The sequence below is a fragment of the Spermophilus citellus genome (genome assembly GCF_964194105.1).
Source record: "Spermophilus citellus genome assembly, chromosome: 9".
NCBI classification, from domain to species: domain Eukaryota; kingdom Metazoa; phylum Chordata; class Mammalia; order Rodentia; family Sciuridae; genus Spermophilus; species Spermophilus citellus.
This window is the reverse complement of record NC_138191.1, coordinates 135,406,528-135,416,538: the sequence shown is the minus strand read 5'-3', so window position 1 is coordinate 135,416,538 and position 10,011 is coordinate 135,406,528. Positions and strand designations below refer to the sequence as shown.

At 56.2% G+C, this 10,011-nt stretch overlaps 1 protein-coding gene across 1 annotated transcript; it reads left to right on the top strand.

Annotated features, from left to right (window-relative positions):
• Positions 1 to 398: 398 nt before the first annotated feature.
• ZBTB48 (zinc finger and BTB domain containing 48) lies at positions 399 to 8,613 on the top strand. The gene is made up of 11 exons (XM_081305744.1): positions 399 to 536; positions 1,037 to 1,729; positions 2,178 to 2,419; positions 5,197 to 5,308; positions 5,919 to 6,011; positions 6,413 to 6,499; positions 6,663 to 6,817; positions 7,333 to 7,469; positions 7,540 to 7,704; positions 8,099 to 8,187; positions 8,266 to 8,613. Exons 2-11 carry the CDS (start codon positions 1,040 to 1,042, stop codon positions 8,560 to 8,562), a joined length of 2,067 nt encoding a protein of 688 aa, XP_081161870.1. The 5' UTR covers positions 399 to 536; positions 1,037 to 1,039; the 3' UTR covers positions 8,563 to 8,613.
• Positions 8,614 to 10,011: the final 1,398 nt, after the last annotated feature.

Genomic DNA, 10,011 nt, shown 5'->3' with positions numbered 1-10,011 from the left:
TATCCTGCCCTGAAAGCTGAAGTTGGTTAAGCTGGGTGGAGGGCCTGCAGTGTCCGGGAGACCTTTGGGCGTCTCAGTCTTGGCATGCGATGTGTCACCGCACGGGTGAACAGACCCCAGGCTCCCGGCTGCCAATAAAGAGGTGAAATGCGTGTTTACGTCCCCTTGGCGCATGCTGTCAGGAGAGGGTGGGGCCTCGCTGGTCCTAGTCTGAGCGCCTAGCAGTCCCGGCCAAGCGTGGCGTTGCCAAGCAACTCCGGAAGGTGGGCCCGTCGCTGGAAAACTTGGCTCGGCCACGCCCCCTACGTCCATTGGCGGCTCGCAGAGGCCCCGCCCTCAGGGCCGAGCTGAGAACCCTACGTCTCGGAGTCTTTCCACCCGGGCCGGCACGCCCTGACGTCACATCCGGCGCAGCGTCGGCGGCGTCTGCGCCCGGTGGGCAGGGCACGTTGGGCCGGGGCAGTTGGTCCGTGGGCTGTGGAAGGGAAGAGACGGAAGTGGGGCCGGTGCAGCGGGCGCAGGGAGGACCGGTCCGGGTGAGGAGGGCACGGGGCACGGGAGGGGGACTGCGGGCCGCCTTAGCCGCCGACGGTAGTGTGACCGCGGCCGCCATTCGCCCGCCGCTCGCGACCTGCGGGTGCGGCGTGAGCTCCGCTCACCTGTGCGCGGCCGCCGCCCTCCGCGGCTCGGGGTCCTCTGGCTGAGCCCCGCCGATCTGTTCGCACTCCTCTGCCGCCCCCTTCCTTCAAACTTCGTTATTCCCAGCCGCACCTCTCCACGACCCTGTCCTGTCCCCGCCATGCCCTGCCCGCACCATCCTCTGGCCAATCCAGTATGACCCCCTCTCCCTCCGCCCCCGGCTGTCAGTCCCTTCCTGTGCTCCGCGTGCACCCTTTAACCTTGACCTCGGCCCTTTTCCTGATTAGTGTGCATGAGTAGCGTCCATCCTCCCTTTTCCATCTTGTCAAAACGAGGGGCTTTCTCTTATTCTCGGTTGGGCTGGCCAGGGTGTCACTTCCGCCTTCTTCTCCTTCAGACCATGGACGGCTCCTTCGTTCAGCACAGTGTGAGGGTTCTGCAGGAGCTCAACAAGCAGCGGGAGAAGGGCCAGTACTGCGATGCCACCCTAGACGTGGGGGGCTTGGTGTTCAAAGCACACTGGAGTGTCCTCGCCTGTTGCAGCCACTTCTTCCAGAGCCTCTATGGGGATGGCCCAGGGGGCAGTGTTGTCCTCCCTGCTGGCTTCTCTGGGATCTTTGGCCTCCTGTTGGACTTTTTCTACACTGGTCACCTCGCCCTCACCTCAGGGAACCGGGATCAAGTGCTCCTGGCAGCCAGGGAGTTGCGAGTACCAGAGGCTGTGGAGCTGTGCCAGAGCTTCCAGCCCAAAACTTCAGTGGGACAGGCATCAGGTGGCCAGAGTGGGTTGGGGAAACCTGCCCCTCAGGATGTGAACAGCCACTTCAAGGAGCCAACAGACTTGGAGGAAGAGGAAATTACAAGGACTCTTGGCCTAGTCCCCAGGGATCAGGAGCCTAGAGGCAGTCGCAGCCCCCAGAGGTCCCAGCTCAGCTCCCCTATTCAGAATGAGAGCCCCTCCTTCCTTGCTGGAAAACTCAAGCAGGCTCTGAAGCCTTGTCCCTCAGATGACAAAGAGTCTGAGGACTGCAAAGTGCCCCCAAAGCCCTTTGAGGCTGAAGGTGCCCAGCTGCAGGGCGGGTGTAATGAGGTACTGTGCCCAGGGTGCTGGAACCAGGGAGGCAAAAGTTGGGGAAAAGATGGACAGTTCTGGGGTGCTCTGGACCCCAAAGTAGAATCTCTGTTTTAGTGGAACAGGCTTTCTCTGAACATAGGAAGCCAGTGACCTTAGCTGACCATTCTGTAAGTCACAGCTGTCTACGATTGCCAACTTCCTTGGGGGTGCAGTGGGCAGCATCAGGGTTATAGGTGTTTCCCTCAAGTAGTGAAATCTGGCCAGGCTTCTAGTGTCTTATAGAAACAGTCACTTCTCCCCATATCCAAGATTCAGATGTCTGCCCTGGGCTCCTGAAGGGACCAGTCCCTGATGAAAGGACTCATCTAGGTTGGGGTTTGGGATGGAACTAAAGCTGGGTCCCCACAACCCCTGCTGATTAATTTGGTGACCCCACCCCCTCCTGCTGCCTCTTCTACTCTAGTGGGAAGTGGTGGTTCAAGTTGAGGACGACGGGGATGGCGATTACGTTTCTGAGCCTGAGACTGTGCTGACCAGGAGGAAGTCAAACATAATCAGAAAGCCCTGTGCTGCAGAGCCAGCTCTGGGTACAGGTTCCCTAGCAGCCGAGCCCGCTGAGAACAGAAAAGGTACAGCGGTGCCGGTTGAATGCCCCACATGTCATAAAAAGTTCCTCAGCAAATATTATCTAAAAGTGCACAACAGGTAAACACTGTTTTTCTACTTTTTTTTCCTGTCTGCCATTCCCATGTTGGGGGAGGGGTCCTGTACTTCCCACTTGTGGGCTTTGTAGGGGCTGGGGGCTTTAGCTCAGACTAACATAGTGCCTGGTGTGGGCATACCTCTGTTTATCAGGGTGTGGGAACCTGGTTTGGGTCAGATTTTCCTCCCCCTTCTACTGTGTGTCTTTTGGTTAGAGATGGATTAGTAGACACCTTGTCAACAGGTTGTGCCCACTGTGGACTTTGACCTTCTCCTGGCTTCTGCTGTGGGGAATGGAAAATCCTGTGGACTCTAAGCTGAAACTAGGGCCTGACCTTAGCAATTTCTAAAGCCTGGCAGTGTGGGCTTTGGGCTAGGTGCTCATCTTGAGGATTGGTGCTATTTCCATTTCTGGGGACATTAGCTTTGAGGTGTAGAGCATAAAAGACCATTTGTCTAAAGCTGGAGTGTCCAGTAAGGTAACCAGCAGTCCCCTGGTCCATTTTTGTTTTTGTTTTATTTTTAATAAGTTGTAGATGGGCACATATCTTTATTTTATTTACTTATTTTGTGTGGTGCTGACGATCGAACCCAGTGCCTCACATGTGCTAGGCAAGCACTCTACCACTGAGCCACAACCCCAGCCCCTGTGAATCCATTTTAATTTAAAATTAGTTAATTCAGTTTCTCAGACACACTACCCCCATCTCAAGTGCTTGGTAGCCGTGTGGCTCCTGGCCGCCAAGCAGACAGCGCAGACATTCCACTGTCCTAGAGAGTCCTCTTGCACAGCGCTGCTCTGGAGCGCCTGCAAAGCCTCTGGGGATAGCAGGTAGGTGACAGGCTTTCCATTCCTGCCACTCTCCAGCCCAAGACATCACAGTGTGCTTTCTGAGCAAGCCAGGTTGTGTCACTTAAGTGTTCTCAGTCTGATACTCTGGGAAGTCACCGATGATCCTGGAGCTGGAGCTGGATCTGGGGTTGAGAGCTTTTGCTACCCCTGTGCTCGACCTCAGGGTGGTTACCACTAGTGGAACCTTTGGGTAATCCCAGTGTGTGGGGAACCCTGGGCCTGTGTGTCCTGCCCAGACACTTAGGCTGTCTGCTACTGAAAGATTCCAGTGCAGAACAGTCTCCATTCCTCTTTATCTCGGGGTGTATGTTGCTGGCTGGCCCTGAGAGCTGGGAGGGGAACAGTGCTTTCAGGAGGCCACTGCAGCAGGGCCTGAGGACCGCTGATAGTGTAGCAGGGGATGAGAGAATGGGCCTCTGGCGGGTTGTGAGGTAGCCCATGGGCTCTTTGGTCAGTGTTCATTAGTTCATTCCACAGACTGACTGACAGGGCTGGCATGTAGCTCTGCGGTGGAGCACCTGCCTAGCACAAGGCCCTGGGTTCAATCTCCAGCACTGCCCCCCCCAAAAAAACAAATTGCCAGATAGCTGACAAGACTTACGAGCACTCAGGATACACCAGTGGACTAAACAGAGGCCATTATTGAGGGCTTACCTTCTTGTAGGACAGTGCAGATGAAAGCATAAAAACCTAATGAGTAAATGTGTAGTGTGACAGTGGGTCCAGGGGCTGGGGTCAGGGTGGGGACAGTTGCTGTCTTAAATAACCATGGTCTGGGTGACTTACAGGGAAGGATTTAAAGAACAAAGATTTAAAGCAGCTAAGGAAGCCATCCATGGGAATAGCATTTGGGCAGGCACAGGAGCCTGCGAGAAGCTCTTGGTTAGGAGTGAGAATGGCAGGTTGAGGTGCTGAGAAGGGGTGAAGGGCGAAGGCCTTTCTCGGGGCTGAGTGGGAGACATCACAGCCAGGCTAACAAGGTACGGGGCAGACCAGCTCATGGAGGGCTACTAAGGCCACTTGTCTTTTTTTTTTTTTTAATATTTATTTTTTAGGTGTAGATGGACACAACCCAATGCCTTTATTTTTATGTGGTGCTGAGAATCGAACCCAGATCCCGCCCCTGCTAGGGGAGTGCTCTACTGCTGAGTCACAATCCCAGCCCCAGGCCACTTGTCTTTTTTTTTTTTTTTTTTTTTAAGAGAGAGAGAATTTTTTTAATATTTATTTTTTAGTTTTTGGCGGACACAACATCTTTGTTTATAGGTGGTGCTGAGGATCGAACCCGGGCTCACGCATGCCAGACAAGCACGCTACTGCTTGAGCCACATCCCCAGCCCCGAGGCCATTCATCTTAAAAGGGTTCCTCTGGCTTCTGAATTTAAACTTGCCTGGGAGGATGGTGTGGAGGGGAGGATGTGTGTTAGCTCACGCGGGGCTCAGATCTGCTGTTGGACTGTGTGGTAGCAGCGAGGTGCATGGTCCGATTTTGGCCACAGTTTTGAAGATGGAGCCCACAGAGGCTCTGGAAAGACAAGTATTCCTCCAGGTAGTCAGAACCCAGGGATACTACTGCCTCAGAAAGAAGACTGCTAGCCGTCAGCCTCTGTGGGACCACGTAGGGAGGCTGGCAGAGGTGGGGCTCAGGCTGGTTCCCAGCTGTGACCTCAAGCACAGAGCTCTGTGGGCTTATGGCCTGGGGTGCCTTCTCCTGAGAGCCTCTGTGCTGGAAGGGGATTTTTGGGCTTGTTCTCTGCGTGTTCACCAGCTGGGGTCTCAAAGGTCATGTGGTGAGCCATGGCCAGTCCCAGGACACATCTTCATCTCTGCTGTGCAGCTCTCATCAGTGGTGGTCAAAGAGGGCCTCCGGTGAGGGAGAGCTAGGAAACCCTCTCAGCCCCCACACCCCTGTGGCTTCTCCTGGCAGGAAACACACTGGGGAGAAACCCTTTGAGTGTCCCAAATGTGGGAAGTGTTACTTTCGGAAGGAGAACCTCTTGGAGCATGAAGCCCGGAATTGCATGAACCGCTCAGAACAGGTACTTGGGAGCTGACCCAGGTACTTGTGGGCAGGGGCACGCTGGCCCATGTCTTGGTGCTATCTGGGAAGGGCCCAAATAGGAGACCATCTCTGATGATGACTCTAAAAATAGCTGCAGGGTCCTTGGATGTCGTCAGGTCCACACTCTGGTACAAGTGGAATATAGGCCTCCAGGGAAGGAGGGACAACCCCTGAAAGGACATTTTGGGTTTACCTGCTGAGGCCCCTGGCCCAGCTCTACCCTCAGTTTTGGAGAAGGAACGGCTCCTGGGAAGGCCCTTCCGGCCACCTTGCCCACCCATCCCACAGTTGTCCCCTGTGGATGGGGTCTGGCTAACTGCTACGCTTATCCTCCCAGAGGCCTGTTGGTTGCAGCTGAGGCCAGGGACTGTGGGTGAGGTCGTCTGGTCCCTGCACCCAGCCTGTCTGGGCCTGAGGTGGGCAAGCCTTTCTCAGCACATGGTAGTTTGCAGTGCCCAGTGATGGTCAGGGCAGGTGGGTTACATGTTGCCCTCTCCCACCCTAGCATCCCCCACCCCAGGCAGAGGCTGCTGTCACAGGCAGAGGCTCCCCCTGATGCTGGCCCTGCTTGCCCCTCACACTGCCAGGTCTTCACATGCTCCGTGTGCCAGGAGACCTTTCGCCGGAGGATGGAGCTGCGGGTGCACATGGTGTCCCACACTGGGGAGATGCCTTACAAGGTCAGGCTCAGTCTGTTCCCAGAGCCGAGGGCCTGGGTGGGGTGGGTGCTGGCCCCAGGATCCTTCCTGCTGAGCCTTTGCCTGGTGCCCTTATCCTCCCAGAGGCCTACCCCTTGACATGGGTTCAGAAGCCTACCTTCTCTCCCCATCCACTGACCTCCATCTGTGGGTGGTGCCCCTGGCCACAGTCTCACCTCCAGGGTCTTTTTGTGCCTGTCTCTTTCCATAGGGGGCATGGCATGGGCAGCTCATGACAGCTTCCTTCCCCTCAAGCCATCTTTCACACCAGATCAGGGACCCTCCTTGATCTTGGACTGGGCCCTGTCCATATCATCCTACCCAATGGCCAGGGTTCCCTTGGTGCAGGCTGCCCTGGAGTTGACTGTGGGCCTGTTTTCCAGTGTTCCTCCTGCTCCCAGCAGTTCATGCAGAAGAAGGACTTGCAGAGCCACATGATCAAGCTGCACGGAGCCCCCAAGCCCCATGCAGTAAGTGTCAAGACAGGGCTGGGCCCAGCAGTCTCTGAGGTGGGATGAGCAGAAGCATGGCAGCTGTGGCCATACAAAGTTGGGGGGCCTGTGGGAATCCTAGGCAGCCCCATGCTGTTCTCACCTGGTCCTGGGCCCCTCTGCCTGTCCCCCTTCCCCACAGTGTCCTACCTGTGCCAAGTGCTTCCTGTCACGGACAGAGTTGCAGCTGCATGAGGCTTTCAAGCACCGTGGGGAGAAGTTATTTGTGTGCGAGGAGTGCGGGCACCGGGCCTCAAGCCGCAATGGACTGCAGATGCATATCAAGGCCAAGCACAGGTGTGGGTCAGCCCATCTTCTCCTGGGGTCTGGCCCTGCTGCCTGCAGCTGGGCCAGGAAGGTAGCATTTGCTTACATTCACAGGGATGTGTGTGCTTCTGCCCTGAGTCCAGTGCCTGCAGTCTTTCTGGGGTTGGGGACCTGTGGGACAAGCAAGAGCTTGCTAAGGTGCAGGAGCTGGGGAGGGGCTTCAGGCCAAGATGAGGCACTGTATCTCTTGGGGCAAATTTTTAGTTTCTTGTGACGCCCTGCTCCATAGACTCCTTTCTTTTCTTTCCTTTTTTTTTTTTTTTTGGTGCTGGGGATTGAACCCAGGGCCTTGGGCTTGCGAGACAAGCGCTCTACTAACTGAGCCACACCCCCAGCCCCTTCCATAGACTCCTTTCTGTTGGACAGTGGTGGTGTCCCTTTCCTGTACCACCCAAGCCCTCCTGCTCAGCATATCCTAGCTGGAGCAGGGTGAGGGGGGCCTCTTCCCTCTGTGATGGCCTTGCCTTGTCTCCCTACCCAAACAGGAATGAGCGGCCATATGTCTGCGAGCTCTGCAGCCACGCCTTCACTCAGAAGGCCAACCTCAACATGCACCTGCGCACGCACACGGGCGAGAAGCCCTTCCAGTGCCATCTATGTGGCAAGACCTTCCGCACCCAAGGTGAGGCAGGCCCATCACCTCCTTGTCTTGGGGCTAAGGCCAGTGCTGAGCCCCTGCCTTGTCCCCACAGCCAGCCTGGACAAGCACAACCGCACCCACACAGGTGAGAGGCCCTTCAGCTGTGAGTTCTGTGAGCAGCGCTTCACCGAGAAGGGGCCCCTCCTGAGGCACGTGGCCAGCCGCCACCAGGAGGGCCGGCCCCACTTCTGCCAGATCTGTGGCAAGACCTTCAAAGGTACTTGGGGGTGCCAAAGGCTGGGCCATCTGTTTCTTGCTGACCCAAGTGGGAGGGTGTCCATAGAGGTGGGGGGCGGCAGAGGCCTAGCGACGCTCCTGAGCTGCTGAGCCTCCCTGCCAGCAGACATCTTCTGTCTTCGAGTGCCTACCAGGGCGAGTGGAGCTGCTGACAGTGCAAGTCGGGCTGGGGCTCCCCAGGGGCCTGGTCAGTTGTGACCTCAGGGAGGTGTTGTAGAGCCTGGCGGGGCCTGGCCCCAAGTAGTGGGGGGACTCTTGCCCAGGGCCTCCTGCTGGGTTTCCTCCTGGGCCCTGGGATCCTGGCCTGCAATCTCAGGCATATCTCTGCCATGTTTCCCCGGCTCCTGATACCTGTGGCCCCGTCACTCCTGCAGCCGTGGAGCAGTTACGTGTGCACGTCAGACGGCACAAGGGAGTGAGGAAGTTCGAGTGCACTGAATGTGGCTACAAGTTCACCCGGCAGGTAGGTGGCAGGGGCGCCCAGTGTCACCTCTCCCTCCCCCAGGCTCTGCCCCCATCCCTGAGCTCTCACTCCCCGCAGGCCCACCTGCGCAGGCACATGGAAATCCACGATCGGGTGGAGAACTACAACCCACGGCAGCGCAAGCTCCGCAACCTGGTCATTGAGGATGAGAAGATGGTGGTGGTGGCCCTCCAGCCACCTGCAGAGCTGGAAGTGGGCTCGGCTGAGGTCATCGTGGAGTCGCTGGCCCAGGGCAGCCTGGCCTCCCAGCTCCCTGGCCAGAGACTGTGTGCAGAGGAGAGCTTTGCTGGCCCCGGTGTCCTGGAGCCCTCACTCATCATCACAGCTGCTGTTCCAGAGGACTGTGACACGTAGCCCACTTGTCTGCTTGGTCCCAGCCAATAAACCACGTGGCTTTGGACTGGATTGTTTTGGCCTGCCCAACTGTCTGTTTCCTGATGCCCTGGAGACAGTCAATGCTGCTTTCTTCACCTGTGCCCCTGCTGGTGCCCTGTCCCGTCCTCTGGACTTAGCAGCTTCCTCAGCTCCTCAGCTTAACAGGACATCATGGGGGCAGCCTTGGGTGCCAAACCCTTGGACTCGGTTTTTCCCACATCTGTCTTCTGCCCTTTATTTTTATTTTTTTATCCTGCCCTCTGTTCTTTCAGGATTTTAGAGCTGGTAGCATTGGCCAGAGTTGGTAGTGTTCCTGTTTTAGGGGTGACATCAGGTAGAATCCATTCCTAAACTTCTGTGGAGTAGTGGCCCATGATGACGGCCTCACTGGCTGGAGCCAAGATACTGGCCCAATTCAGGAGCATCCGAGCTTGCCTGGGGAACCTGAGGAAGGCCAGGCTCCTGGCTAAGCAGGCTCAGCCTGGCTGGCAGCGTACCAAGCTAGGAGGGCCCTAGCTTGGTCTAAGAGGCCTGGGTTATAAAAGAGGCCAGGTTCTGTAGCCATGGGGTGCTGAGAGCCATGGAGGACAAGCCCTCAGGTGCTCAAGTAGATGGCATGTGTTAAGTTTCTTCCCAACTCCTTTTTATAGCCCTGTGACCCTGGGCAAGTTACTGCTTCGTCTCCATCTTTTAATGGGATTAGTATCACGCTACATACTTCACAGAGGATCAAATGAGAGCTCACTGGATAATAAACCACTGCAGAATGTACCTGGGGGCTAGGGGATCTGCTTTCGAGATGTCTCACAGAGGTGCAGATGGGCTGGGTCCTCTCCACTGGCCACTTGGGCTATCACACAGCCTGGTGGCTGGGTGCCAAAAACATACATCCCAAAGGCCAAGGCCACAGGGTCCTTCATGCTCTAGCACTGGAAGTCACATGGCTTCACCTGTGTTCATTCTGTTGGTTAAGGCAGTCACCAGTCTGCTCCAAGACTGAAGAGGAGGGGACATGTACTCCCTGGCCACTTACAGGATGGGTGTCAAACAATCTGTGGACACCTTTATAAACTGCCCCACCTACAGAGTAGTCCGAATCAGAGGTCACTGGTTCAAATGCTCACGACCCCAGTGACCAGAGGTGGGCACTGCTGAAATCCCATCACAGGAAGATTCCTGGAACACAATCCTCTTGAGAGCCGGAGACTAGGGAAATGAGGTGCTGGGTTAGAACTCGGCAGTAGAGTGCTTTCCTGGCACGTGTGAGGCACTGGGGTTGATCCTCAGTGCCACGTAAACATAAAATAGGCTTCAAAAAAATTTGGGGTTGGGGTTGTGGCTCAGTGGTAGAGCACTTGCTTCACATGTGTTAGGCACTGGGTTTGATTTTCAGAACCACATATAAATGAATACAATAAAAGGTACATC

What these genes read in the sequence shown, in the direction of transcription:
- ZBTB48 (XM_081305744.1), top strand. Translation starts at nt 1,040, where the DNA reads ATGGACGGCTCCTTCGTTCAGCACAGTGTGAGGGTTCTGCAGGAGCTC. An exon ending in TATCTAAAAGTGCACAACAG is followed by an intron (nt 2,420 to 5,196) that starts GTAAACACTGTT and finishes TTCTCCTGGCAG; the next exon opens with GAAACACACTGGGGAGAAAC. An exon ending in CAAGACCTTCCGCACCCAAG is followed by an intron (nt 7,470 to 7,539) that starts GTGAGGCAGGCC and finishes TTGTCCCCACAG; the next exon opens with CCAGCCTGGACAAGCACAAC.